Raw genomic sequence first — 27,897 nt, 5'->3', positions numbered from 1 at the left:
AGCAAAAAAGTCGCGGAATGCGTTTGATTCGAACCCGTTTGAACGCGTTTCAGGAAACGTGAGTTAGTCCTTTCCACCGTGACGATCATATCGATTAGATCGTTCTTGCCAAGTGACTCGAGCCGTTGGGATTGCATTTTTTTCGAACGGACGCCGCGCCGCCGCCGAGCTGGGCCCGGCCGGGCCGCATCGGGCCGACGAGCCGCGTCGGACCAGGCCGCGCCGTGGGAAATCTACGAAAACAACGATCGCGACATTAGCATTCTGTTTTCTTCGCTCGATCGGCGGCGCAACGTTCGAGTCGCCGTGGCTCGCAATCTACGGTGGAAAAAGAAAAACTACAAATTCCGTACGGCTGTGCGCGCTCGAGTCGCGCGTTACGGCTGGAATGGTTATTGGGTTGGACACGGTTATCGATTGGCGGGGTGATCGATTGGCGTACATTTTATTGATCACTGTTTGTATGTACATGTGGACATATTGTGTGTACGTACGTAAGGCGGTTGTCGGAGTATTGTAAATAGACGAAATTCGCTATGCTTAGAATTTTCTGTTAAAAATAAGATGCGCGACACAGCCGGGGAGGTGGTGGGGGTTGGGGGTGCTGGACAGACGCGAACTTGGGAAAAGTTAACGAACGCTGTTTTTCCCCGTCGTTCGCCGTCCGATAATCCCCGTTCATCAAACCGTTCGCCGGTAATATCCGAAAATTTCCGATATCTTGGAGACCCGATCGGCCGACCAAAGACACCGAGTTAATTGGATTAACACGGCCGATGGATCGGACAGTCTTTCACGCCTCGGCGGCAAGGGCACTTCTCGCGCGTACGGTTACACCTACGTTATAGTTATAGCAGAACGCGTCGCAACGGCAGTAAATCTAACTACAATTAAGCGCATAGAGTGTCGCCGAGCGGCTCCGGTCGTTCGTTCGTTCCGATCCGATCCGATCCGTTCCGATCCGATCCGATCCGATCCGATCGGCCGCCGCGCCATTGTACCATCTCCGTTGCCGATCCTAACCGAGGCACAAGCATCAGGTACCTGGAATCTGCGATCCGCAATCTGCGATCTGCAATCTGCAATCTGAAATCTGTCGCATCGGTTCGCACCGATTCGATCTCGACTCGACCCCGACTCGACTCGACCTCGACTCGACCTATTTTCTCAGCGGGGAGTGCGGTGGCAAAAGGTTGGTCGGTGTCGGAGTCGGGCTGCTGCTGCAGGACCGACTGACGGCCCTGTGGGGCTCCACCGTGAGGAAAGTCCTGTCGGAGGTCGGGGGTGCCGAAGTGACTTCCGGTTCTACGGGGCTGGGGCATCGCCGCTGGGCGCAGGTCGACAGGCTGCTCCTCGACAAGGTCTGCAACGGTATCTGATAGATCCTTATCGGCTTCCAATCGTTCTGGGCATCTGCGGAGCAACGGCACGGTCAGGACTTTTTCGCCTACCTTCGTGCGACGGCATTTTTTATCGCGAGCGACCGCTTATTCCCGACGGCTTCTTCCGACCGTTGTCAACGAGCAGCACCGTTTCCAACGAAAACGGCAAAGAAAGGTTATCGGCTCCCGAAGAGGCGCGACCGCGTTTGCGAAACCAACGGAGGCTTATGAAACGAAAAGAAACGCGACGAAACGCGAGCCGATCGAGGGATCGAGATTCGTGCGGATCGCGCGAATTGCAAAATCGTCTATATCGCGTAAATGCGAGTTACAGAAACGCTTTGGAAAATGATGATCTCTCTCTCCCGGTCGAGCTGATACGTACTTTGCGAGTTGGATCGGGAGGACGAGGACTGCGGGATAGGCGGCGGATTAGAAACCGGTTCTTCTTTGTCCGATGGCTTCGCGTCCAGCCGAATTCTTTCGCACTTCCCCGGCAGAAACTCGGGGGCGGTCGTCGCGAAGAAGATGTCCTGTTTCGACGTGATCAGATTCAAGTTCGGCATCGCCATCGTGTGCACCAGGTTCCCGTTGATTATCAGTCGAATCTCCATGGTGTCCTTGGTGAACGCGATCACGTAGGGGAAGGCACAGGCTGCAACAAAATTGTTCTCGGTAGAGATCGTAAGGGTTTCGGTCCGACCAGACCCTGGAAACTAGCACCGAGGTGGCCCTTTGTTTTCTCGAGCGGGATCCGTTCGACCAATTATGGTCTTTTTTTGTCCACGGATCGGTCCGTGCCCGTCGAGATCGTCGTTCGCGCTACAACTATCGCGACCGATTCGAGCGACGAATCGCAACGATGCCTTCGGTGGCGATCGTTCGATCCAAGTATCTCCTCCGAAGGCGATGCGATCGAATTCATCGAATATAACGTGTACGTCCTCGCGTTTCGTTCCCGATGCCGTCGATGCGTCGTCAGAGGAGCAACGACCGAGTCCCAAGGGTGGCTCACCTATATCGGCTGGCACGGAGTTCCAGTTGAAATCGAACTCGGACGGCGCGGTGTTCTCTTCGAGCAACTTTTGGAAATGGCACGTGTCTGCGAAAGCGACAGACTCTGTTAAGACCCGTACGTACACACGGTCGGCGATCGTCGTTCGATAACGCTTGTCTACGCACTGTTGTAGCAGAGCAGCAGCTCGGGCTCCTCGTCCTCGCAGAGGTCCAAAGCGGCGACCAGGTGCGGCTTCGACGTTCCGTCGATGTGAACGGTCCTCGTGCTTCCGGACGCCGAGATCAGTTCGAAATGGTGGCGAACGCCGCAGCAGAGGGTCCATTCGTTCGCGGCGTCCGAGCCCTCGATCATCGTGACCAACGACGGTGCTTCGCTGGCGTTCAACTCTTTCAGCACCGTGAAACCGTCCACGGTGTCCGTGTCCGCCGTCGAACACCAAGCTGTCCAAGCCACGCTGTGCTTCCATTGCAGCACCGTCAATCGACGGCCGACCGCCACGCACTAAAAATAGAAAGAACTCTCTTATCGTTTCGAAGAAAGGAGCCTCTTCGAGCGAGGACAGCGAAGAAGAAGCGGAGGCTGGGAAATCGATTCTTCCTTCTTCTTCTTCTTCTTCGTCGAGTATTCCGAGAGAATCGGAGGAAATTGAAGAGATCGATCGTTTCCTTCTCGGTCACGAGTTCTTCAAGAACTACGGCGAAGCGGAAGAAAGAGGAAGAAGAACAAGCACGATCGACGAGACAAAGAGAAGGCATACCATGCGCAGATGAGATCCGCCGGGCATCGTGGTGGTGTACAAATGACAGCCTCTGGTCCTCGGTAGCCTTCTGTCCTTGATGTGGGATCGGCCCCTGACGGCCAACGGGCGCGCTCGAACGCGTCCGCGCGCGCGAATCGCCACCGGTTTGAATTTCGCAGCGGCCTTCGAGCAGTTCTCGAAATCGTTGTCCTCGCTCTCGTCGGCGTCGTCGTCGACGTCCTCTCCGTCGCCGTTGTCCTCGCAATCCTGATCGTCGTCGCGCTCGTTCAACACCTCCGCCGACCTGTTAGCCGTGCCGCCGGCGTTCTCGAACTCTCGCAGACGGAACACGTAAACGTTGCTCTCTTTTCCTTTGTCTCCGGTGCGGAACAATAGTATACCGTGTTGCTCCACCACGTCCAGCTGCTTGATTTGCACGGACTCGTCGAAGATCATTCTATGGGACAGGCTGTCTGAAATGTTCGGCGGACGGTTACGGTTATCGTCGTCGTCGTCGTCGTCGTCGTTATCGTTATCGTCTGTTCGACGATTCTCGCTGGACCGCGGATCTTTCTCGCGCGCTTATGGCAGAGATCGGTAGCGGAACCATCGAACTCTCGTTCGCGGATCCTCTAACATATTTTGCCCGATAGATTCTAATCGATACCGTTCGATTCTTCTCCAGCCGATCTTATCGGAACAAATCTGAAGAAATTCAAGGACGCTGTTTCGGTTCAGGAAAATACCGTGCACCTACATTCGTTCGATTTCTCCGCATCGTTTCGACCGCGTTCTCTCGTTGCTACCGAAAGTTTGCGGCCTGGCGAACAACGAACGGCCAGCGAGAAACGACGAACCGAAAGATCCTTACCTTCTATCAGAAAGGTGCCGTTCTCCGTAGCGAGGACCACCTTGCTGTCCAGCCACACGTCTCCGCAGACGACCTCGTGCGGGAAGTCCGGATAGATGCATCTCGGCTCCCAAGGTCTGGGCTTCAACGGGCCGGCCGTAGCCAACGATGTCGGCGCCAATCCTCGGACAATGGCTTCGAGCTTCAAGGCCTGTCCTACGCGCACCATCTCGACGGCCCGCGTTTCCTCGCGACGTCGACCTGGAGCCTCCACCACATCCGACAGAGCTCGTCGGTTCAACATGCTCTGCGAAAAATGCAACGGCCTGCTAGGGTCTACTAGGAGGGAAAGGGAAGCCAGCCGACGGCACCTTTGCGCGTTTACATTTCCCGTTTTACCAGCAGCGGCAGGCTATCGGTCGCGACGACAAAGAAAAAGATCCGAAAGAACGCCTATATCGCAAGGCTTTCTTTCGCCGAAGAGGCGCGGAGTCTAGGTGCGGCCCGACGCGACGCGACGCGAGTCGCGAAGCAAAAGCATTCTACAAGGAACGTTCTACTGGAGAGGCCTTTTTCTGGAGGAGATTCTACGCGAGTTTCGGTGAAACTTACGTTGCTCTTGCTCTCCTGCGTGTGCTCTTGGTACATGTCCCTGAGGAGCGCGTCCAGCGTTCTCTCCCTTTTCCTGGAGAACGTGGGCGTGTTGAAGGTTGCCTTCTCGCCGTTGATCAGCTTGACCAGCAGGAACTCCCTGAGGGTGAACGGGTCCTCGAAGACCGGCGGACAGGGCAGGCTGGGCCCGAACAGGGGGACGCTCTCGTCGCAGTAGATCGCCACGCGCCACCCTTTGTTGTTCTCCTCGGTGGACACCACGGCGAACACGTCTGCGATCAAACGTTCGGCTCACGATCGCCGCGCCGTTTCCCAAGGTCCGACCGACCGGTGATCAAAACGTTAGACGACTCACGGGTAAATTGGCTTCTGATGCAGTTCGGGTTGAACGCGTCTATCGCGTCGGGGTCGTCCGTGTAAACGATGTTGACGATGTCGTTGCCGATGTGCCGTTTCCTCTCCAACTGCTGCGGGTTGTCCTTCGAGTACGGCAGCATCGTGCTAACGTGATACATCACCTCGTGGCCGGCGTACACCGTGTAGTAACTTTCTTTGCCGGTCATGTCGCCTGAAACGTAGGGTCTCGTCCAGTTTCGACCGTGTTCTCGGCAACGTTCTAGATAAACGTTTAAACGAAACGCGCGCGCCAAGCTGCTCGCGGCGAAAAATCATCGATTACACAGATTTTTTCTTTCGAATATCCCTGAGAAATTGATAGTAGATATTCGAAAGAGTGGGGCGGCTTCGGCTTCTACGTTTCATAATTAACCTTTTAGGTACGGCTGAATTCTGCGCGAGGCAATTTCTCTGGACGGCAGAGTCTGATACCGTATGTACAGGGTGTCCGAAAAATGTCTCGCAATCCGAAAGTGGCGGGTTCCTCGGACCGTTTCAAGCAACTTTTTCCTTTACAAAAATGTTCTCCGAGGCACCGTTAACGAGTTGTCAACGAAAAACGATGAGAAATAAATATTTTCGCGAAAGCATCGAGGAAGATTCGATTTCGGACAAACGGAATAGAAGAAATGCCGGATACCTTTCACGTCCAAGCCGCCCCTGTATTTGTCCCAGTTCTTCAGCCATATTCTCTCGCCGAGGATCTCCAGGAAGTTGTCGAACTCCGAGCTGCCCTGCTCTGTAAACGAGACGACGCCGTGTACAACGCGTAGAACAACGGCCGACCTATTTTCTCGTCGGAGTTCCCGACCGCCGCCGAGCAATTTACAACTCACCGTTGGACAGCATCTCGTCGTCGGTGATTTGCCCCTTTTTCGCGTATATCACGCCGAACTTGAAGTTCACCGAGCCCTCCTGCTCCTCCAGCAAGAGCAGGTCCTGCGGCGCGGAACTTGTTTTCAGTACACAGTCGTTCGATCGAGTTATATGGTTTATCGATACGGCTACGGGTCCGATCGGGGTTAGGGATATAATAGGATCGGGTCGCTCACCTTCTGTATATCCGGCGAGAAAACTTCGCGCGGCGCTTTGTCCAGCTTCTCCAGTCCGAAGAAGTTGCTGAAATTCGATCACACAATTGTTCGACATCGCGTCGTGTACCAACAACCACCCGGCAGAGTTCCGTTCCTCCGGACCCTAAACTTCTCGGCCGGCTTTCTCGGCCAACACGAATGTCGCACGATATGCCATAGAGATATTAAAATCGACGTTGTCAGAATTTATTCGGCTATTTAGACAAGTCTGTTGGCAATTTCAACGAACGCGTTCCTCCGACGTTTACATAGGGGATAGAATCGATGTTTCTAGCACGAAGAAAATTCATCGGATCACCGTGGGTAAACGATAGCGATACTTGCCTGAGAATTTGTCTGATCGTGATCGTCTTGTTCGCAGAGTATGGCAGCGATATTTTCTGGGCGCCCTGAACATTTCGTTCCCCTTTCATTATACTGTATTCTACAAGCCTCTTGCGACGACCGCGTCGCGTCCACGATACTTACGGTTTTCCTCCACAAAATCACTCTGTAATGAGGGACACTTTGCTCGTTGACTTCGCTCGTTACCACCGACAGAAACAAAGGATTTCTCTCTTGATCAGCGGCCACGTAATTCTGGTGCACTGGAGACAAACCACGAAACGGATTAGCGATCGCGCGCGAAACGCGTTTTTATTAAGTCACCGAACGAGAGAATATAGAATACAGAGTATAGATGGTTTCGCGTTGATCGAGAATAGAAGACGACTCGAAGAACGATTCGAAAACGCGGAGTCGATTCGGAGAAGATGTCTCGAATCGATGTAGGAACAGCCGACCGGACAGTATACGGTAACGTCTCTGTAATCGACGCCCGGATCGCGCACAAAAATAGTCAATTTGGGAAGAGGAGACACGATTGTTCGAGCCTTGCGGCTCGTTTAATAAACCGCGAGGCTCGAACAATCGTGTCTCCTCTTCCCAAATTGTCCATTTTAGTAGACAATCCGAGCGTCGGTAAGGCAGATATTACCGTACTTGTTCAAGGTTCTCTTCAAATCGCAGGTAGACACGCTTTTTACTTACGTTTTCCGAGGAAGTACTTGAAATACCAGCGCGTTTGGTACTCGGGATTTTCCAATATCGGTGTGCTGGGAGAGCCGAACATCTGCGCAACGATACGATCTGGTTTTTATCGGCAACGTAATGGATGGAGCGAAGGGAAAATAAAACGGGTTTCGAGTTTCGAGCAATCGGGGAGTGCTTTTCTCTAATCGTAATCGGCTCGTTTCTCTCGGCTTTTTCGATCGGATCTTCGGGAACGGGCTTCGATAATTTAACCTCGACACGAGCGAAACATCGTATTTCTTCGAAATAATTACGCCTTCGAGAATAAAATATTTGACTCGTTCCGAACATTGTTTCAAACGATACTTTCGATACCGGCGTTTCGTTGATAATATAATAGACCAAAGATGTTCGTGCTCGAACACGGAACGTTCAGCGTCGCGTTTTTCCTCCGTATTACGAACACATAAACACGCTTTCTTCGTAGCTGCGGCCTAATTGTACCGTTCCATTTCTAAAAAGACCAAGTCGACTCATCGTGTTCTAAGAGAACAGTCGCTCGCAGTTTATTCGATGCTCGCGGAACGCGCCTCCGAGGAGGATCGTCGATATTTTCGTTGACCGGAAACCGAATTGCGCCACTAGAAACGTAAGCGGAACGTGACTTCTTCCAACAGAGGTACATACATAGACGTCGACGGCAACCGAACGTCGCAGCTTCGAGTGCTTCGACTAGATAGACGAGAAGGTAGCAGAAATCGTTCGAACGAACTTGTTCTCTCCACGAAATACGAGCACCTTGGACTCGGTAAATTGAAAGAAAAAAAGAAAATGACAACGGCGACGAGTTACCGTTCAAAATCGAAGGCGTTACGCGCCGCGATGTTCGACTTTCCGCGAAAAAAAATCGCGCCGCGATTTTGAATTCGTCGTCGATTCGCGTCGCGAGACAGACGTTTGCTAATTTCGAATCATCTAGCGAATTAGGATCGCGGAAGATTATCAAAATTCTGCCGAAATTACAGTTGTACCGAAATAAACTCCACAGATTCTGCGTATAGAATTTTACAGTCTCGAATAGATTTCGTTCGTCGATCGGTAGCTTGCGAACCGTGTTTCCCCAAAGAGCCCTTGGGAAAGATGGCTGTCGGAAGAAGAGGATGGGGACGGGACGCGGAGAGACATAATTACGCTCTGTTCTTCTCTTACCTCTTCTTTCTCGCCGGGCGAATCGCCGTTTTCGACCCGAAATCTTCTGCCATTGTCGGAGCCGTCTTGCTCGATCTGCGGCAGCTAAAAGGCGATTTCAAAGGGCGACATTAGCAACCGCGCGAGAGCCACCCTCCGTGTCCGACGAGCGACCGCGTGTTCCAATTTCGGAGCGGCTCTTTCACGCGTCGATACCGAAATCGAGATCGAGCCTACCGTCGCGAGATCAACACGTGCTAAGATCGCTCGATAGAAAAAATACCTGGTTTTATCGTACGAATGCCATTCGGACCGTACACCACTCGCGCTTACGTTGTATCCGCGCTAAAAATCGTCCAGCGAACATCACGGTGGAACAAATTGTTCATAAATGCAGCAAACTAAAGAACGAATCGTGCTCGAATCGTGTACGGACCACGGACTAAACGCCGATCTCGGAGCCACTCCGAATTCGTCGCAGGCACATGCTTGGAAAATTATGCTCGACGCTCACCATTTCGACGCTGCCATAGTACCGCCTGGAGAGGACACCTCGTCTGGAAATCGCATCCGTGGTGGTTCTGGAACATCCCATAAATTCGCAGATCGATTACCGAGACAGTCTCGAAGAAAAGACAAAACGAAGCGAAGAGAAAAGACGCGACAGAGAAAGATACTTGTTCCCGGTATCCTCGGACGCGAAGGTTTCTTGGCCGTTTCGCTAGCGGAGTAACTGGGTTAATGAGGCCAGTCTGCCAGGTACGACCCTGGATCGCGACAATTAACCCGTTGCTTAGCTAAATTCGAGAGACGCTCGATCGCGGCTCCGATCAAAATCCCAAGCTTTCGAGCACTCTATTCTTCCCGCGTCGGTCTTGCTTTAAACAAGCGCGATAGAGAAGCCTTTGTTACCATCGTCGTATCGATGACTTTGGTATTAATAACCGCGCGTAGAATACGCCCGAGTCCACCCTGCGCCAGTCCACGCAAAGTCCGGCAAACTAATTCTCGAGGCGATCGTTTGGATCGACTGGTCGATCCACGCTAAACGTACCGGCCCTGTTTCACGTGTTCTATTCGAAAATTATTCAAATTCATAATCTCGTGGTCGTTTCGAAGCAACGCGCGCCAGTCGCTTCGGCGTCGAACGGTCGCATTCGAGCCGGTCGCCATTTTATTCTTTCAAGTTCTTCCTCGTTCGCTGAAAGTTCGACAGAACGATCCACTTGTTTCTATAATAACGACGATTTTATTATTTCGGAAATGCGGGATCGGCCGAAGACAGCGTCGATTCGACGACGTGTAAACGGGGATATTTCTGGAATTCTTGCCGGCTCGCGGTCGTCCATTTTGTTGAAAGAAACCTTCGAAAGTCTTCGCCCGGTCCCCGAACCGCACCCGAATTGAAATCGAGAGGGCGAATCTCGACGAACTCGTCGAAACGTCGGTCCGTCGGCATTTACGAATCGTTCGCGGTAACGAACCGCGAGAATGAAACGCGTTTCCGGAATCTCGGACGGAGCTCGCAACGAAACGCAACGAAGCTTCCAATGAAATGAGAACGTACACGTGATGACTGGCCCTTCGATGGAGGTATCCGAGCTGGGTGGACGGCAGCGCGGACACGCAAACCGATCTGGATCTGTTCCTCCGTATCATTTCGTGGGCGGCCGGCACCGATTCCTCCTCCTCGCTGTCGCTTTCCGTCGCCGAGCCGGTCTCCCTTCTTCCTTTGCCTCGTTTGCGCTTCTCCAGAGAGGCCGTCGTCGTCGTCGACGAGGTCGAGGTCGAGGCCGAGACCGAGGCCGAGGTCGTCGACGAGGGGACCGGTGACACGCTCGTCGCCGACGTCGAAGCCGACGAACCGTTCGACAGCGAAACGCCTCGAAGCCGGGACACCAGCTTCATGTCCAGGCACAGCATCCTCCCCGGGCCCGGCTTCGGGTCCGATCCGACCCCCGACGCTCGCTAGCACCTCGGTCCTTTCGCCGTCGTCGAAGTCGAACAGTCGAAGAAACTGACCCAGAACGATTATTCGATCGCGTGCGAAACAAGGCTGTCCTTTGTCTCGACGTTCGGGCAAGTTGGCGAACTCGCGTCGCGACAAGGACATCGATTCGGTCGAACAGACCGAATTCGGGGATCTTCTCGAATTTCATCGAAACGTTCCACCCGGGACCGGTCTTGCCGATTCGATCGTCAAGTTATCGGTAGACCGTGGATCCTCGCGAACATCGTCTCGTTTCCGTTCTTAGAAAAATGCGAGAAAAGTTTGCTCGATCGATCGCTAGGTTTCTCCTTCGGAAAATAATGGATTGCCATTTTGTTGTAAAAGTTTAATCGTTCATCGTTTTAGCGGCTTGCGCTTGTACGGAGGCCGAGAATCGGACCGACGCTAATCGATCCATCTATCGTGGGTCGATAAACGATAAACGCGCGAAGATCCACGGTCCGTGTTATCGTGGAACAGAGATCGGTACGAAGTTGAAATAAATCCAATGTTATCGTAAAACGGTGTACCGATCGCGTTTAGAGCTCGTTGTCGGCTGATCGGCGTCGGTCGCCAAATGGATAAGCGGAAGCGCGAGCACGAAACGAAGAGTCGGCGATGTTTGCTCGCGCGATTCGACGATCCTCGAGGATGCTGTTCCTCGACGTCGCGTCGACCGAGGAACGCGTGCTTCCAATTTCGTTCGATCGAACCGAATGCCCCGAACTTTTTGGCACGCGAGACGGCCGACGAAAAACGACAGAATCGTTCCTTCGCGAATTTTCGTTATCGAGACGCGGCCTTCGCGAAGCTTCTCGAAGCTAATTTGGAACGTTCGCGGTCGTTTGGAAACTTGCTCTTTTCCAGCGCATTCTGACTTATATTCGGGAACCGTTTCGGATGAAAATGCTTCGAATTGCAACGTTATTCACGAATTCTTCTCGAGATCGGCCCGATCCACGCGTCGCGCGCGCATCATTTTGCCCCTCGACCCTTAGGTTCGACGATAAGAAGGGACGTCGCGCCGCTACCCTCCGATTTCTCTTTGTATCTTCTTACTCCCGCGAACCACTCGTGACTTCCCTTTCAACGGCGTTCCCGATACATACCGCTTTTTGTCTTTACGGAACAAGTTAAAGAGAAGACAAAAAATACAATAGCCTTTGTCTCTTGCGCGCCGCGCTTCGAATCGAGGAAAGTTCGCCGAAAATCCGGCGATATCCCGTTGCAGCGTTATCGTATATGTAGCCTTCGCATTTTCGATTTTTTTCTCTCGCAAGGGAGAATAGCGCGCGATCGGTCGGAAAATAACGGCTCGAAAGAGTTTTTCTCTCGCGACCGCGACGATGGAAACTCCGCCGTCTTCAACAAATTCTAAGCGAACGAGAAGACGCTTACCGTTTGTCCATATTCTCTTTAACGATCTTTAAATGTATCGATAACGAAATAGAATAGAATTTAATTTAGACTCGAGACGAGTAAAAGATGCGATATCGAAATCGCGTCCATCGAAGAATTTCGAATCGCACGGTCGCGGCAGCTTTCTCGACGCAGCGGGACTATGCGTCGGGAATCGAAGAATCGGAGGAAAGCCAACCTTCGATCACCGCCACCAAGAATAGCATTTTTTTGTTTTTTAGCGATTTAGCAGCGTACTTTGGGCCAAACGTTTTGGCCCAAAAATGTAAAAAACGCGAACGCGTGCCATCGCTCCGGCTCGCGAGTAATCTGGGGTCCGCGTAAACACGACGGAGAACATCGTATTCCGTTCTTCGAGTACGCGGCAATTGGAAGAACGCGTTCCTTCGTTAACGAATCGACGCAAGCTGCCGTGTTCTCCTCTGAACGCGAACGAAAAATGAAACCGACGAAACGAGGCTCGCCGAGAGCCGAGCTTTGGAAAAACCGACGCGCACCCTCTTACAGCCGAACAACGTCCGAGCGATCTATCGAGGGAGCACTCGTGTTCTTACAGACAAGGATCAAGTGTCCATCGTCGATCGAGGATCCAGATCGAAGCCTCGGAGCTGCCGTGTGCGGAGGAGACGCATCCAAGTGGTCTCGGATCACAGCGTCGATCGCAACGGATTCGACGCGGACGCGGTCGTGGACGTTTCGTTCGCCGATGGAACGAACGAAATAACCGAACTCGAACGAATATCGAAACGGGATTGAACCGGAAAGCACAGTTTCGTCGATGTCGCACGTGTTCGGTGGTTCGATCGATCGATCGATCGATGGATCGATCGGTCGTCGAGGGACGAGAGAGTACGACGAGAGGAACGAACGACGAGTTTGCCTCGGGTCTGCAACCCCTACTGTACTGGCGGCGGGCTGGGCGGCAGGACACGACCCTTTTCGAACGAGGACGCGGCGAGAGGCGGCGAGAGGCAGCGAGAGGCAGCGAGGCGGCGAGTCACGGTGAGAGAGCAACTACTCGTAGTAACACGGCGACTCGACGACTGGCGCCGCGTCGTCGAGCTCATTGGCTCTCTTTTCCGCCCCTGTCTCCTCTTCTCTCCTCTCCACTCCTCTCCTCTCGTCTCCTCTCCTCTCCTCTCTTCTTCGCTCTTCTCCGCTTCGCTCCACCGCACTGGTCTCTCTGTCGGGGCTCGTCTTTCTCTCGTGCTTTCTGTCTTACCGCAACTTCGCCTCCCTAAAGCTACGTGCACACCGCCACGATACTCCGGAATCCTCGAATTCCTCGGAGTCGAAGAAAATTGTCGATTCGACCCCGAAAATCGGGCCGTTTTTCGGCCTTACTCGGTCCGATCGTCATCGGTCCCTGATCGTTCAAGGGTTTCAACCCTTAGCACTCCGAACCATTCTGGACGTTGGCTACCAGCTACTCGGCGCCACTTTTCGGCAGAAACGGGCATTTGCAGACCATCGTATTATTTAGTATGCTTTTGGAACTAGCTAACGTATTATAATGATATTGGACTTGTACGAATTTGGCTGAAATCGAGAAATTTGCAAACAAATCAATATTTTATTTTTTATGATTTTGTTATCGTTTGTTTTATAATTTCGTTTCGTTGTTGCAATCGCTGCCTATGCGAACACTTTCTCTCGTTGCCTTGTTGCTCGTAGAAGAAAACCTTCTACAGTTAGTCTTTCTAACGTATCTGTATAAATCTATCTATCCGGAGCTCGTCTTCGCCAGTACTTGTGTCACGAGACTCATTCGTGTTCGAACGTTTTGCCATTGTTCTAATAAAAAATACGAATAAATACATAGGTTGAAAATTTCTAATCGTTATTACTAACTCGCAAGATGATATATTTACCAAAAAAACTTTTACCGAACAATTTATTTACCAAGAGAAGAATCACTTTCCCGATTTTCTCACTCGTCGGATCTATCTATACCGCTCGACGCTTCGAACCAGACCGAGTTCAGTTTTGAAAATCTTTTCCTCCAGATTTTATGATTATAAATCTCGCTGTACGGTGCGTGCTACGTTCGCATACCGACCTTTCTTCTACAAACTTGCCTTATCGCTCTTTTCAAATGGCGCCTTCGAAGTGCTCGGACCGTCGCGAGCACGCCTCTCGCGTTCTCGTCAAAACCCGCCGACATTTCTTGCATATATCTTAGTAATTTTACTATATTTTCATTCGATTTCTTGCGCCGTTTCAAGAGAAAACTTCAGGGAAACACGCGTGTCTGAAAAAGTTGCGCCGAAATAACTCGATTCCCCGTAATCGCTAATAAACTTGAATGTCCCACGAGAGGGGACATCCGAGCGATATGCTAGAATTACGATGTCCCACGAGAGGGGACAGCGGAGTGCAAAGGGTTAATCGATGTCATCTCGTTTGTTCTCGGTGGTACCCGAAATTCTCGACCAGACTAAAGTATGCAGAACTATCTTCGATCTTCGAACCGAACAGGGATTGCTGGTTCGAACGCTTTCAAAATCCAAAAGGGGGCTGATAATCGAAAATTCCGATCGCGATTGCTACGTCGACTCGGCGAGAGCCCGTTTCGACGCGAGCCGACGCGACGGGGTGACATTAGAGTTCGAATACTAGGTACTGGTACTAGGTACCTGGTACCGGTACCAAGTACTTCGGAGGAACGCGGCGCGCAGCCCTTCGTCGCGACGAAAACTTTCCGCTCGCGATCGGGGAGGTTGCGTCGCCGTAGCCGGAGTTAAACGCGCCTTTCAGCACCGAACTTGGCTCCCGTGCAATTTCGCGTGTTTACCTACTTCGCTCGGTACACACTCGCGTTACGCGGTATTCGCCGTTTGCAGAAGTTTAACGGCGCCCATAATTTCTCGATGAAATTCGAATCGTCGATTTCGCAATTTCATCGTTGCTCGCGCGTCCCAGATATAATTTCCGCGTCGTCCTCGCGAGGCATTATTTTCCGACTTTCTAAGATTTTTGATACACGCGCATACATCGGCTCTCGCGAATAACATCGAGCCGACCGAGCCGTTATCGGACCTCGCGATTCCACTTCCGCGTCTGTGACATTTATCCGAATGTTTTGCAGCTCGTTATCGGATACGATACGAACAATTTGCTGTCACGAGCGATCGTAAATCGAGGATGCTCCGGAGAGTGTAAATAGAATCGAAGCCCGCGTCTAGTCGGTCTCGGCGACCACGTTTTATATCTCGCTCGAAACGTTAAATTCTACTCCGAATTGCGAACAACTATCTTTCGCGGCTGCGTAGATCGGCGATTCTTCTTATTAAATCGTTTCCCCGATAAAACGGTTCTTCCCCGATTTTTCTTCGGTTACCTTCGTTCCCAGAATTTGATGCCATCCTTTTCTTTTTTTCCGATCCCGACTCCGCGTTGCGAACGCGTTAATAGGCGTCCCAATTTCACTCGGTGGAAAATAGATAAGACCTATCGACGATCGCAGCAAACACGGATAAGAATACGTCGCAGGCCGTAAGACTGTTTCAAGACAAATATATATAAGTCGCCCGACGTTCCTCGACGCTTTGTTTGCCGGAACCTCGTCGCTTTTCACGAATTCGTGTAGCGATAATTTAAATAATAAAAATTGATATCTCGTTGCGATTTCGTCGTGCGATTTCGCGCGGCCGAAAATCGTCGAGGTCGCCGGCGCGCCGTTCGAAGCGTTAACCCGATTCGCGCTACGATTTCTTTCGTCTCGATCGACGCTCGTTCGTCGCCGATCGATTTCTACGCGATCACAGACGCGTCTGCCATATCCGTATTCGACGTATATTCGCGTTCGAAAGGTTACGCGATATTCTAGAATTTAGAATTTAGACTGCGGATTCTACGACAGAGAAAGTAGCGACGTGGGTTCGCGGATGCGACGCGCGGCCCATTGTGTACGCGGCTTAACGCGGATTCGGCCGGGCCGGGCCGGGCCAGCGCGGTGTGTCTCTCTCGAACCGCCAACTAGGCCACCGCCGCACAGCCACCGAGCAGACGTTGATCTTCTTTTTCCGATCCTTCTCGGATCCTGCGTTTTAGGTGCCGTTTCTCCCTCCGGCCTCCCCCGGCGCGTACGCTGGCTCGTCCTCCGCTCGATTCTCTTAATTTGTTTCTTGGGAGAAGAGGAGAGAGAGAGAGAGAGAGAGAGAGAGAGAGACCCCTATCGAGATACGAGAGCCTCGCCGGTCGGTTCGAATCGAAGCCGACTTCCGCCGCGAAGTCTCCCCCCGTTTTTCTCGGCTTCTGCCAGGACGGATTAGCCGGGATTTTCGGCGACCCGATCGCTCTGCTCTCCGCTCTTCGGTCTTCCCCTTTAGTCCCATTCGGTTCGATGTCCCCGTTTTGTTTACCGTATCGTATCGATTGCCCGTTCCCGGTATTCGGTTGCTCCGTTTGCTGCCCTTTTAATCCTCGTCCGGCCACGGCCACCCTCTTCCCATCGAACGATACCCTTTCGTCGCTCCTTTGGTCGGTCGATCGACGCGTCCCTGGTTTTCCTCTTCGAGCTGCTGGAACAATTTTCCGACACGTATTCGTTTCCAGTTTCGTTCGCTCGGTCTCTCTCTCTCTCTCTCTCTTTTTCTCTCTCAATTTTTGGTGGCCGAAACTTTGGAAAAACCTTCGTCGGTTCGCATTGTTGGTCGATGAAACGATGCCGCGTCTTCGAACCTGTCGCTGGTAATCGTCGCGCGGGTTACCGACGTTCTTCGGCTCCTCTCTCGGATGGTAATCTTGTCCAGCGAACTGCACTCCGCAGTACTCTTATCGTTTGCACGACTTTACCGATAGCTTGCGAATAGAAGCTACGAAATATCAATTTTTATTATTATACTATTTTCTTTTTTTTATTTGTTATTATACTATTTGTTCCTGCGAACGCAGCAAACAGCGTTCGTTGATCGATATCGAACAGAATTTTAGCTTTAGCTATCGTCGGAGATATCGATTCGGGCTCCCGACGATGATTTCGAACGAAATCCGACAACAACGTTTTAGACCGAACGAGAAACGGTACTTTCTGTTTCGGCACGATTAGAGAATAGCGCTTGGCGCATCGAACAATCGAATGCGACGAATTTTCGGTGATCGTTTTACAGTAATGTCTCTCTCTCTAATCGACGCTCGGATTGTCCACGAAGATGGACAATTTCGGAAGAGGAGATACCATTATTCGATCCTTGCGGTTCGTTTTTATAGTTACGAATTGTCGACAACTATAAAAACGAGATAAAGTTATTCGAGACACGGATAATTCACTGACCGACGAAATCAAACCTTTTTTTCTGGTTTCCTATAGTCGCTATGAAATTCTTGTAGAGCTTCGCTCCATCGCACCCTCGGTGTTTTTAAATAAACGAACTTTTGTAAAAACCCAACATTTTCGACAAAAATCAGGTAACGCACGAAAAGTACAAAAGTTAGAAAGTTCTAATCGGTGTTGAAAGATAGTGGAAAGTTTCCCGAATATAGTGGCATGCAATTTATTAATTGTTTTTGGTCCTAAATAGCAACGAATCGATGTCAAAGTTTCGAAAAGTGTCGACGCGAGCAGTTTCTGCGCAATATTTTTGTATTTTTACGAAAAGTTCTTTGTTCGGCACGAAAACTCTACCCGGGATCGGATTCTGTAGACATTTCTGAAGAAGAAACGGCCCGGTAAAAGTGTCGGAACGATATACATTTCGAGTAGATCGAGAAAATGTTCGACGGCAACATGTAGGAAGCGAAGCTCTACAAGAATTTCATAGCGGCTATAGGAACACAAAAATCGTGTCGAACAGTGTAATCGTATCTCCTCTTCCGAAATTGTCCATTTTTCTGCACGATCCGAGCGTCAGTTTGGGAGACATTACTGTACCTCGTCGCGGCGCGACTCGAGGCCACGCGACGACGGGGAAGGTCTCGTAATCGATGAGCGCGGCTACGTTTTCACGTGTTGCTTCTATCTACGCTTACGTAAAAGCCGTAAAAGGAATACGAAATCGCGCGCGTACGCGTTGTTCCAAGGTTTGCCTTTTTTGTTCGTTCCATTAGCTACCCCTGTACGCTCTGCGCGCTGTTCTCTGCACCGATCGAACGATATTCCTCGCTCGCGCTACGAAATTCTGTTTGGAGATTTATACTCGACGATCGAAAAATATTCAACGCATTTTCCACGGCATTTTTCCAGTTGCCCGCGAGACGCTGTTTAAATACGCGACAGCGCAGTTTCGTTCGACGATCGATGCGTAAAATTTGAATTTTTCATCGGAAGCAGAAACACCGTTGTCGTTCGCGCGACACGCGTTCTACGATTTTCTTGCAGTATTTTTGATTGAACCGATCGAGCGGTTAGTAAAGGTTGATCGCGTCTGAAAGTATAGTTAACTCCCGCGCGAACGCAGGTTCAATTGCGATCCGACTGGAACGGTTCTCGCGTTAATTCGTTCGGTCGGTGGGCCGCGTCGAATTTTTAATGTTCCGTCAAACGATGGCCGCTAGCCGCTGCTTCGCCACCTTTCTTTTTCTCGAGAAAACCGTCGGCTCGCCGTTTTTTCGATCAAAGGACCGACAGATTCTCGATATTTTAGCCGACTCGTTTGAACAAGCTCGACTTCGTTTTCTACCAACGACGCTTTCTCGCAGAATAATAACCAGAAATTTATTAATTAATTTCAAGCGATCGTCGAATTCGGCTCGCGAAAGGCCGAGTCCGTTCCTATTATAAATCGTCAGTTTGTATAGCGCGTATATTTTACAAGTTATCAATTCGCGCATTTTCCCTACTTTCATCGTCGATCCGGCTCCATCATCGAGATCGTTTTCGTACGCGTGAAAGATTTAAGATTACACGACTTAGAATACGTTGCTCGGGACGCTAAAAGCTCGTAGCAGGCTCGGCGCCGAAGCTGGCCCATTATTTAACCTTTTAGACACGACGCGCCACTATAGTGGCTTCCGCGGATATCATCTTTTAGAACGACACGCCGCTATAGTGGCTTTCGCGGATGTAATCTCTCTGGACGACGCGCCACTATAGCGGCTTGCTCTGGTAGCTCGCTCGCTCATCGTTCGAACCAAATAATCGTCTTCGTATGCATTGTTTCACACTTCTTTTTTTCGTCTTCGCATCGATTTACAACAGTCTACAGGGTGTCCCAAAAATGTCTCGCAATCCGGAAATGGCGGACTCCTCGGATCGTTCGAAGCAACTTCTTCCTTTACAAAAATGTTCTCCGAGGCATTGTTAACGAGTTATCAATGAAAAACGATGACCAATAAGAATCGAGTACGGCTGACGCGCCAGCCGAGCTCGCCTCTCATTGGTCACCGTTTTTCGTTGATAACTCGTTAACGGTGCCTCGGAGAACATTTTTGTAGAGAAAGAAGTTGCTTCGAACGATCCGAGGAACCCGCCACTTTTGGGACACCCTGTATATACAGTATCAGACTCTGCCGTCCGGAGAAATAGCCTCGCGCAGAATTCAGCCTAAATTCAGTACCTAAAAGGTTAACAACGCGCCTATGAAAGCTTCGTTATGCACCGGCAAGGTCGATACTCGGCGCTGCGTTGCAAACACGGTGCGGTAGATGCGGATGCGGATGCGGGCCATCGAGGTGACGCAATTCTCGATATGTCCGCGAGACAAAGTAATCGGAAACGGTCTAGTTCTCTTCCCGTTTTTGTTTCCTATGAAAGAGAGACAGCATCATGCGACGCGTTCGGGAAAACGAAATAAGAATAACAACTTTTTCAGAGAAAATTCTCGCGTTCATTTCAATAATCTTTAAACGTCGTGTCGTTTCACCGTCCAGTTTCCGAGAATTAATTTCGATTTTCACAAGCTTCGTCGAGCATCTTAAAGAATATCCCGAGTCCGGACACCGGACGTCGAACACCGCAGAGAAGATCGTCCGATCGATCGCTTCGAGAACGAAAATCAATTTCTCCTTCGTCTCCGTTCGCTTCGATCCGGGTAAACGATAAAGATTCGCGATCGCGTCGGTTTCATATTTCGAGCTCGCGTTTTCTTTCGGGAGTAGCGATCGTCGCGATTTCACAGGCGATCGACCGGGTAAAACTCGCGGTCCTCGGTCCGCGAAACCGTGTCCCTTATCCGTGACCACGGCCACACCTTCCGCGAGCGGATTTCCACTATACGTTCGAGAGCCGATATTCGTTCTTATTCCTCTCGCGTCCCTTTTCTCCGCTTTTCTCCCCTTGCCGCGTCTTTTCTCCCCTTTTCGCCCCCGGTCGCCCCTCGTCGTCCCTTTTCGCCCCGTTTCTACGGTCGGTCGTGCTCGGCACCCCGTGCCCCGTGACCCGTCCGCCTCGGTTTCTCTGTCCACTGGCCAGAGTTGTCCAGTGTCCAGTGGCCGGAGGCCGAGAGATGCGGCAACGGTCGACTTCCACTTGGTCGAGCGTGATCGAAATTGATCCACGCGGTACAAAAGGGACTTCGCCGGCCGAGACTACCAACCGGCCGATAGCAAAAGAGTTAATTATAAAGAGGCGAGCGTCAAAATCCGATACGTCGTCGTTGTTGTCGCTGCTGCTGATGCTGCTGCCGCTGCCGCTGCCGCCGCCGTTCTCCTCGCGGTACAGCCGTTTTCACGTTCGCGTTGTCTCATTATTATTTTTGCTACCGTTTGTTTCGGTTGTTGTTGTACTCGTACCCGTGGTGTTACTCGTCGTCGTTGTCATCGACGGAATAACCGCGCGACGGCCGATTATCGGAACGAGATCGACGCGCGGTGCCTCTCCTAACCGGACAAACGGACGACTGTATATAGCGACGCTCGATTTTCCATGAAAATAGAACCGGGAGGTTCCCGAGGTGATTCGAAGCAACTTTTTCCTTTGCGAAAATTTTCTCCGAGACACCGTTAACGAGTTATCAACGAGAAACAGCGACCAATAAGAATCGAGTACGGCTGACGCGAGGCGGCCCAGCCGACCAGCGCGCGAAGCCCGGTTCCGCTCGTTGGCTCGATCGCCTCGCGCCAGCCGAGCTCGCCTCTCATTGGTCGCTGTTTCTCGTCTATGACTCGTTAACGATGCCCAAGGGAAGATTTTTATAAAGGAAAAAGTTGCTTCGAACGACCCGAGGAACCCGCCACTTTCGGATTGCGAGACTTTCGGGGCACGCGGGAACCGCGATCCTCCTCGATCTTCGCCGCTTTTTCGCGCGGATCGGTACCCGAATGCCCCGAGAATAAGCGGTAACGCTAACATCGAATAAATTTCACGTACCATCGGCGTGACGCGTTCCGCGTGGAAACTTCATACGTGATAACATGCAAGGTGCTCGATTTTAATCTATACGTACGCGCGATTATTTATGCAGCAGCGTAAAAATAGCCCGGAGCCGTCGAATCGAAGCATTTTTCGTCGTCGATATACCCAACGATTTTCCTAGGAAAATTTGCTGAATTTTCAACCGGTTTGCCCGTAGCCTGTAGCCTGTAACCTGGTTATCACGCTCCGCGGAGCGCATTGGAAGCGCAAACTCATGGTTCCTACGGTTTACTATGGATTAGAATCGCTTTCCTCGGGGAACCCTTGTCGCGACGCGTGTCGAGCGCTGGTTAACATCGGTTTCCATCCGAAATACTTTACCGGAGTGCAAGGCGATCGAGATTCTAGTTTTCATACGCGAAACATTCTCCGACCGAGACGTTTGAAAATTCTAAAGCGATCTCGCAATCGAACGCGTCGAATAGCAAAAGACACGATCTTTTTTTTACGAATTAAAATTTTCCTCGGAGCGGACCGTCGAACGGCGTCGAACGGCGTCGAACGAAGAATTTAGCGTTTTTTTCGAACACGCTAAAATAATTCGATCGTACTTTTTTTGCGACGGAGAAAAATCTCCGTATTCGCCGTGAAAAATCTCGAATTTCCTATAATTTCTATAACCATGGGGTCTCGCGTGTCGTTCCGTTTACGCGGAAATACGTCGAGATCAAAGTTCGGCTCGGGGTTAAATTAAAGAAAATCTAGCGAATTTTTCCAACCGTCCTTTATTCTTCCATGAACACGGAAGGCAGGAAGGAAAGCAACGCGAGGCCCCGAGACCGCGCATTGTCCGTTTATTCTTCTCCGGTGAACAATGCGATGCAACAACTACGATTCTTCGATTCTTTCTACCGCATCGGTCGGTATTCTGTGTTCGCGCGATTCCGATTGTTCGCCCTTAATTATAGTAGAACGACCGATTCGCGTTCCTCGAACAGTTTGCATCGTTTCGTGCCGTTCCTTCGTTAGCGGAACCTTGTAACCTTCGCCGCAAATAATTACAAAGCCGTTCGTTTCTTGCGTCTTTTTGCCACGCTTCCAATTTCCCGTTCGAAGGGCACACGAATTTGTAATTTTTGCTCGTTGCATCTAACCTTTTAGGCACGATGCGCCACCATAGTGGCTTTCGCGGATGTCATCTTTCAATTCGACACGCCACTATAGCGGCTTGCACTGGTAGCTCGCTCGCTCATCGTTCGAAACAAATAATCGTCTTCGTATGCATTGTTTCGCGCTTCTTTTGTCTTCGCATCGATTTACAACAGTCTACAAGGTGTCCCAAAAATGTCTCGCAATCCGGAAATGGCGGGTTCCTCGGATCGTTCGAAGCAACTTCTTCCTTTACAAAAATGTTCTCCGAGGCACCGTTAACGAGTTATCAACGAAAAACAGTGACCAATAAGAATCGAGTACGGCCGACCAGCTTGCGAAGCCCGGTTCCGCTCGTTGGCTCGATCGCCTCGCGCCAGTCGAGCTCGCCTCTCATTGGTCACCGTTTTTCGTTGATAACTCGTTAACGGTGCCTCGGAGAACATTTTTGTAAAGGAAGAAGATGCTTCGAACGATCCGAGGAGCCCGCCATTTCCGGATTGCGAGACATTTTTGGGACATCCTGTATATACAGACAGAATATACAGTATCAGACTCTCTGTCGTCCAGAGAAATAGTCTCGCGCAGAATTCAGCCGTACCTAAAAGGTTAATAGTCGCGCGCAGAGGCGATCGGCACCACCCTCTACGCGAGCGAAAAGATCGCGTTGGTCGGCCGTGGGACGTCGACGTCGAGCGTGAAATAACAACGACGCGCGAGTTCGAAATAGCGATTATGTATTTCTGGTCTACGGATCGACTTCTTTTTTTCCAATTGGAAACTTATCCACGGAGAGACCCAGTTGTTACGTTCTCGGCGTCCAAGGCGTCCGACGCGCGCGAACGCTGTCTTCTCGCGCGTTTTTCAATTCCAAGGGAATCGATGAGAAAACGCCTCCTTCGAAATCGTACCGACCAGTCGCGAGGAATCTATTTCGAGAAAAACGCGTTCGAAGCATCGATAATAGTCTACAAAGGCGCGTTGCGCGCGTGCAAACGATCGAATTGTACGAGCGTATAAATAGTCACGGGACTGACAATTCCTCTAGAACGATACTTCGCTTCGAGCCGAAATCATTTTGCGAAACAACGTTCGCGTTCGTTCGTTCTTCGATTTTCTACTTCCACGTCGCGCCTCTCGGGCGGCTCGTTTCCTTTCAGCAACGCGCGATAGCCGCTGCTGCTCGAACGCGGAGAACTCGTCGAACTTTGCGGCAATTAGATCGGTTAATTGGTTGTTCGGCCACAAGTTGCCCGTCGGAGTGCACGCAGAGTACACATCGTACTCGCGAGTTGCGAGTCGCGCTTCGCGGGAAGCATTACCTGTTGCGGCGCGACGCGGTTCGACCGGAGAAAGGGTCAGAGACTAGGCAACCGGGTAGATACCGAATCGCGGTCGCATGGCCGCGGGCCGCTCGGGCGCGCCAAAGCGGTACGAATCGCCGCGTCGATACGCTCCTAATTTCATCGGATTCCGCGGAACGTAAAAACTTCGGTAAAGGTAATCGATGCGAAACGCGGCTCGACCTTTCGATTCGATACGGCGGGTTTGGTCGGCGCGGGTCGACCGGGCGCCCGCGGCTCGCACGCTGCAGTCCTCGGACCGCGGATCGCGGAGGATAAAAGCGGAGGATAAAAGCGCGTACTCACCGTGCGGTCCACGGCAGGACCTTGGTGCCCTCCAAGCTGATGCTCCTCAGCTCGTACTTGGAGCGGTGTCGAAGAGGCGAGCCGGGGGCGGTCGGCGCGTGGAGGACGCTCCTCATGCTCTTCGAGCTGATCCCGGCGAGCGCGTGCCTCCTGCCGGAAGCGCCTTCCCTGGCCGACTGGTTCGCGGACCGTCTCAGCGAAGTCATCCTCGTCGAGATGGCACCGAGCAAGTTCTCTTGCTGCTCGACCGAGACTCTTGCATCCTCTCGCGGGCTCGCGCGGTCTCTCGAGCAGCCGGGCCCTTTCAGCCTGAACGGTTCCGAACCGCTCGCCGCCTCCTCGGGAACATGCTGCGCTCTGAACGACAGTTTTGCGACGGGGAAAACGAATCCCGCGGACATGCGAGCGGACGCGGACGGACGATCGCCGGCGGCGGTGGCCAAACGCGACTCGCCAAAGTTCTCGCGAGATTTCAAACGATCGCGCGATCGACGGCCGACGCGGAGACGAGGCTGTTCGCCGATCGAGTTCGCCCCACCGTGGATCGCCGAACCTCCTTCGCCATTTCTCGGATTCTCTTGTTCTTCTCGCAAGCCTCGGATTCACGGATTCGCGGTGGCCGAAGCGGCGCGGATCGATGGCCCTCGGCGAGAAGAAGACCGGTCGCTCGTTCGGTCGGCGAGCTTTTTGTCGCTGTTGCTCGGACAGAGAACTGAACCCGTCGGATCAACCGGCAACCATAAATGACTGCGCCACCCTTCAGCCCCACCATCCAGCGTCGTTCGCCACCGCGCTGAGAGCGAGCGTCGTAGAAACACCGGCGGCAACCCCACCATCGTCCTCTTGTCCCACCGATCCTCTCCGATCATCGGACTTTCTCCCCGGCCGATACCCCCTTTTCAACTACGCGCTTCGATGATTCGGGGATCGATCCGGCCGCGATCCGGGACTCCCCTTCGGGGCCGATCTGTTCGCCTTCGCGTTCGCCTTCGCGTTCGCCTTCGCGTTCGCCTTCGCCTTCGCCGGCTTCGCGCGTCCTTTCGCGCGCGCTCGCGTTACTCGCGAACCTGTGAAAATTATTAGACGCACGGACGACTATAAAAAGACGAACGGCGAGACGGATTTTCGCTGGGAAGCCGACGGTAACGATTATCTCCGGCCAAGTTCGCCGCTTCGAATACGGCCGAGCGTAGAAATTCTCCGCCGCGCGCTCGAGTATCTCGTCTCGAGAACCGATCGAAAGTCGATTCGACGCTCGGCTCGATTTCGACCCAGATCGTACGCACGCCTGTTTATAGTTCCCGACGATTCATTTTCGTTTTCCGCGTCTTGAAATTCTACGAAAGCTTCGAGCTTTTGGTTTCTCGGACTCGGTGCGCTTTTCATCGAGCAAAGAAACGCATAATTTCAAAGCTTTCGTAAAAGCGCGTTTCCAATTTCAACGATCCGAAAATCGACGATCGGAAATCGGTCGTTCGACCGGCGATCGTACGTTTAAATGGAAAATAGTTGCAACCGGGAAAGAATTACCGTTCGCTCTGCGTTTCCAACATTTGTTTCCGGATATCGTTCTCGTAAATAACGACGTTACGTCGAAGGCCGACGTTATTTGTCGGTCGAAGAAACGCGGCAATCGAGCCGGACGACGATTCCGAGTGTATCGGATTTATTTCTCGGTGAGCCGGCATATTACAATGGAACCCGCGTGTGGCCCGGTTAAGCGATTACCAGTCGACGCGGAGAGAAACTCGGCGCGACCGATAACACCGGCTCGCGTACGCGAAGGTGTAACGATCCGCGATCGCGAGCGGAATGCTCGGCGCCTGCATTTCCGCGTTTACACCGGATCTATTTAATCGGTAACTCGAGTTCGAACGAATTCGCGTCGAGCGCGGTAGCCGACGTTCGAATGTTTTACGCGACGTTCTTAGAACGCGCTTGGATCATCGCCGAGTACCAAACGACTGCCTCGAATCGTTACGACCACTTTTCCGAATAAAAATCGCGCGTGTCGGGACTTAAGCTTTTCTTCGGTTCGTCTCGAAAACGATTTGCTCGACGACCAAAAATTGTTGGTACGCGCGGATCTCTCGTCTACGAAAGAAAATATTTCTTTCTTCCGCGTCCCTGTAGGAGGTACTCTCGATAACATCGGCGTCGCGTATCGGTAGCAACGTACTCGAGCCAGATAAATCTGTTTGCGATCGTGTCGCGACGCGTCGATTCTACGTCGATCTACGACGTTTCTCGAGTCGCGGTTTCCGATTGCGACGCCCGCGGCCGGAAGAAATTAGCAGGAAATTGCGATCGAAAGACTCGTTCGAAGCGGTAAATAGCTGCCGCGCGACGCGTTTCTCGCGCTCCTCGACGAGCGATCGAATTCGAACGAGAGCTTGTTCGACGCTTCCGATTCGGATTTCGTGATCGATCTCGACTCGGCGAGAAGCGAGCGAAGGCGAGCACCGGTGTCGCGCGCGTACCGGGACAAAGAAAAATCGTTAATTCGGAGCGCGTTCCTCGTTACGCGTCGAACAGTCGCGTCACAGGAGTCGTCGCGGTTCGCGAAATCGCTCGCCAACGGCGGCGGAGAGAAACTCGGCCGCGCCGTCCGACGAATTCCGTTCACCACGTGCGTTCGACGCGACGACGCGCAAGCTCGTTAAATTCGTCGAAGTCTGCCAGGAAGCGTCGTCGTTCCTCTCTCTCTCGACGACGACGACGACGACGCGACGCGTCTCCTCCGTTGGCAGCGTTCGTCTCTCGCGAAAATTTCGTCGGGAACACGCGCGAACCGGTTGTCGCACCTCTCTCTCTCTCTTTGTTCTCTACTTTTTCGAACCCATTATCGTCAATTTCCGTCATCGAAGCTGCTCGATCTATCCGACGACGATTCGGTGGTTCGTCCGCAGACCGGCGCTACGATCTTCGAAAACGATCGACGATTTTGGAGATTGCAGTCCCATGGTGTTTCGACGAGATTACCAGGCGCCCCCGTGTCCGGCGATTTTGCAGGATCTTCCTTGCGAATCTCGTGGGGAAACGAAGGATCTTTCGAGAGGGTGCGACGCGACGCGAGCGAGCATCGCGTCGTTCGTCGAAGACTGCTCGATTCAGGGCCAAGATTATTCCGCGAAGGGCGAAAGCGCCCCGTGCCGCGTCGCGTCGAGCCGCGTGTATCGGGGAACGCATGCGTCGCGCGTCGCGGGTCGCGGGTCGCGGGTCGCGAGTCGTACATCGCGTCGAGATCGAGAGGGGACTTGTTTTTCGAAAAACAACGCGACCGCTCTCGGGGAGGCGTGTCCTTTTTCCGCGAGGATCGATCACGGAAACTCCGCGCGAGCTTCCTCCCTTTTCCACCCTCTTTCTCTTTCCCTTTCTCTCGGTCCGACCGTGAATCGCGAAGGCGACGAACGATCGACTGCGTTCGTCGTCGACTGCGAATTAGGTTAAACTCGCGAGCCGGTTCTAGTTTCGATAATTCGCGGATCAACCTAATAGAACTCGGCGGGAAAGAGTCCGCCGGACGAGAGCGTCGAGAGATTCTCTCGGTCGCCGGCTGTAAGCAGGATCAATCGACGACGGACGAAACGGGGAGCATCCTCCGCTTCGACAGGCCCTGAATCAAAAGCGAAGAGATCCCCGAACGGCTCGCCTCGCGTCCCACTGGCGACGGCGACGCGATCGTCCAGGGACATCTGGCCCTGTCCCTTTCTCCTTATTCGTAGCTCGGCAACTTCCGACAAGAACGCCTCGCGAGAGGCCTTCGCGTCGTCTTTCCTATTTTTACGTAAGACCGCGTATAGCGAACGAACTCTTTTAAGAACTATCTAAAAGACTTAGAGGGAACAATAATAGGCTGCGAATTGCACAACGTTGCGCGCAATCCGTTTCCCGCATTAATTGTATTTGCTCGAAGAAGCTCGGCCGGAAATAGAATAAGTACACGCGAGCGTCGAAGCGCGGCGCGAGTCGCGATCGATGATCGCGAACGATTAACTTTTTAGGCACGACGCGCCACTATAGCGGCTTGCTCTAGCAGCTCGCTCGCTCATCGTTCGAACCAAATAATCGTCTTCGTATGCATTGTTTCGCACTTCTTTCGTCTTCGCATCGATTTACAACAGTCTACAAGGTGTCCCAAAAATGTCTCGCAATCCGGAAATGGCGG

At 52.2% G+C, this 27,897-nt stretch overlaps 1 protein-coding gene across 4 annotated transcripts; it reads right to left on the bottom strand.

Moving 5' to 3' along the window:
• Positions 1 to 429: 429 nt before the first annotated feature.
• On the bottom strand, positions 430 to 27,868 carry LOC117222742 (GTPase-activating Rap/Ran-GAP domain-like protein 3). Of its 4 annotated transcripts, none has more exons than XM_076524823.1 (18): positions 23,730 to 23,866; positions 9,858 to 10,307; positions 8,805 to 8,871; positions 8,312 to 8,395; positions 7,121 to 7,202; positions 6,560 to 6,678; positions 6,416 to 6,480; positions 6,050 to 6,116; positions 5,834 to 5,936; positions 5,638 to 5,736; positions 4,957 to 5,169; positions 4,602 to 4,873; positions 4,011 to 4,296; positions 3,158 to 3,612; positions 2,565 to 2,901; positions 2,398 to 2,484; positions 1,768 to 2,037; positions 430 to 1,413 (listed from the first exon to the last, which is right to left on the bottom strand). In XM_076524823.1, the coding sequence occupies exons 2-18, from the start codon at positions 10,211 to 10,213 to the stop codon at positions 1,160 to 1,162; spliced, it is 3,216 nt and encodes a 1,071-aa protein (XP_076380938.1). In that variant the 5' UTR covers positions 10,214 to 10,307; positions 23,730 to 23,866; the 3' UTR covers positions 430 to 1,159. The 4 variants fall into 4 exon arrangements, with proteins under 4 accessions (XP_076380938.1, XP_076380937.1, XP_076380936.1 ...); XM_076524822.1 differs by lacking the exon at positions 23,730 to 23,866 and adding an exon at positions 12,254 to 12,759; XM_076524821.1 differs by lacking the exon at positions 9,858 to 10,307 and having other exon boundaries at positions 4,011 to 4,257; positions 23,730 to 27,868.
• Between the last annotated feature and the right edge of the window lie 29 nt (positions 27,869 to 27,897).

The sequence above is a fragment of the Megalopta genalis genome, chromosome 10 (genome assembly GCF_051020955.1).
Source record: "Megalopta genalis isolate 19385.01 chromosome 10, iyMegGena1_principal, whole genome shotgun sequence".
Classification (NCBI taxonomy): Eukaryota; Metazoa; Arthropoda; class Insecta; order Hymenoptera; family Halictidae; genus Megalopta; species Megalopta genalis.
Note: the sequence above shows the minus strand (reverse complement) of the source record. Positions and strands in the feature narration are given on the sequence as shown.

Excerpts from the sequence above, each read along its gene's own strand:
- LOC117222742 (XM_076524820.1), bottom strand. The coding sequence starts at position 24,130 with ATGTCCGCGGGATTCGTTTTCCCCGTCGCAAAACTGTCGTTCAGAGCG. Across the intron at positions 4,874-4,956 it reads CATCAGAAGCCAATTTACCC|ACGTGTTCGCCGTGGTGTCC; the intron begins GTGAGTCGTCTA and ends GTTTGATCGCAG. Across the intron at positions 2,485-2,564 it reads GCTGCTGCTCTGCTACAACA|ACACGTGCCATTTCCAAAAG; the intron begins GTGCGTAGACAA and ends TCGCTTTCGCAG.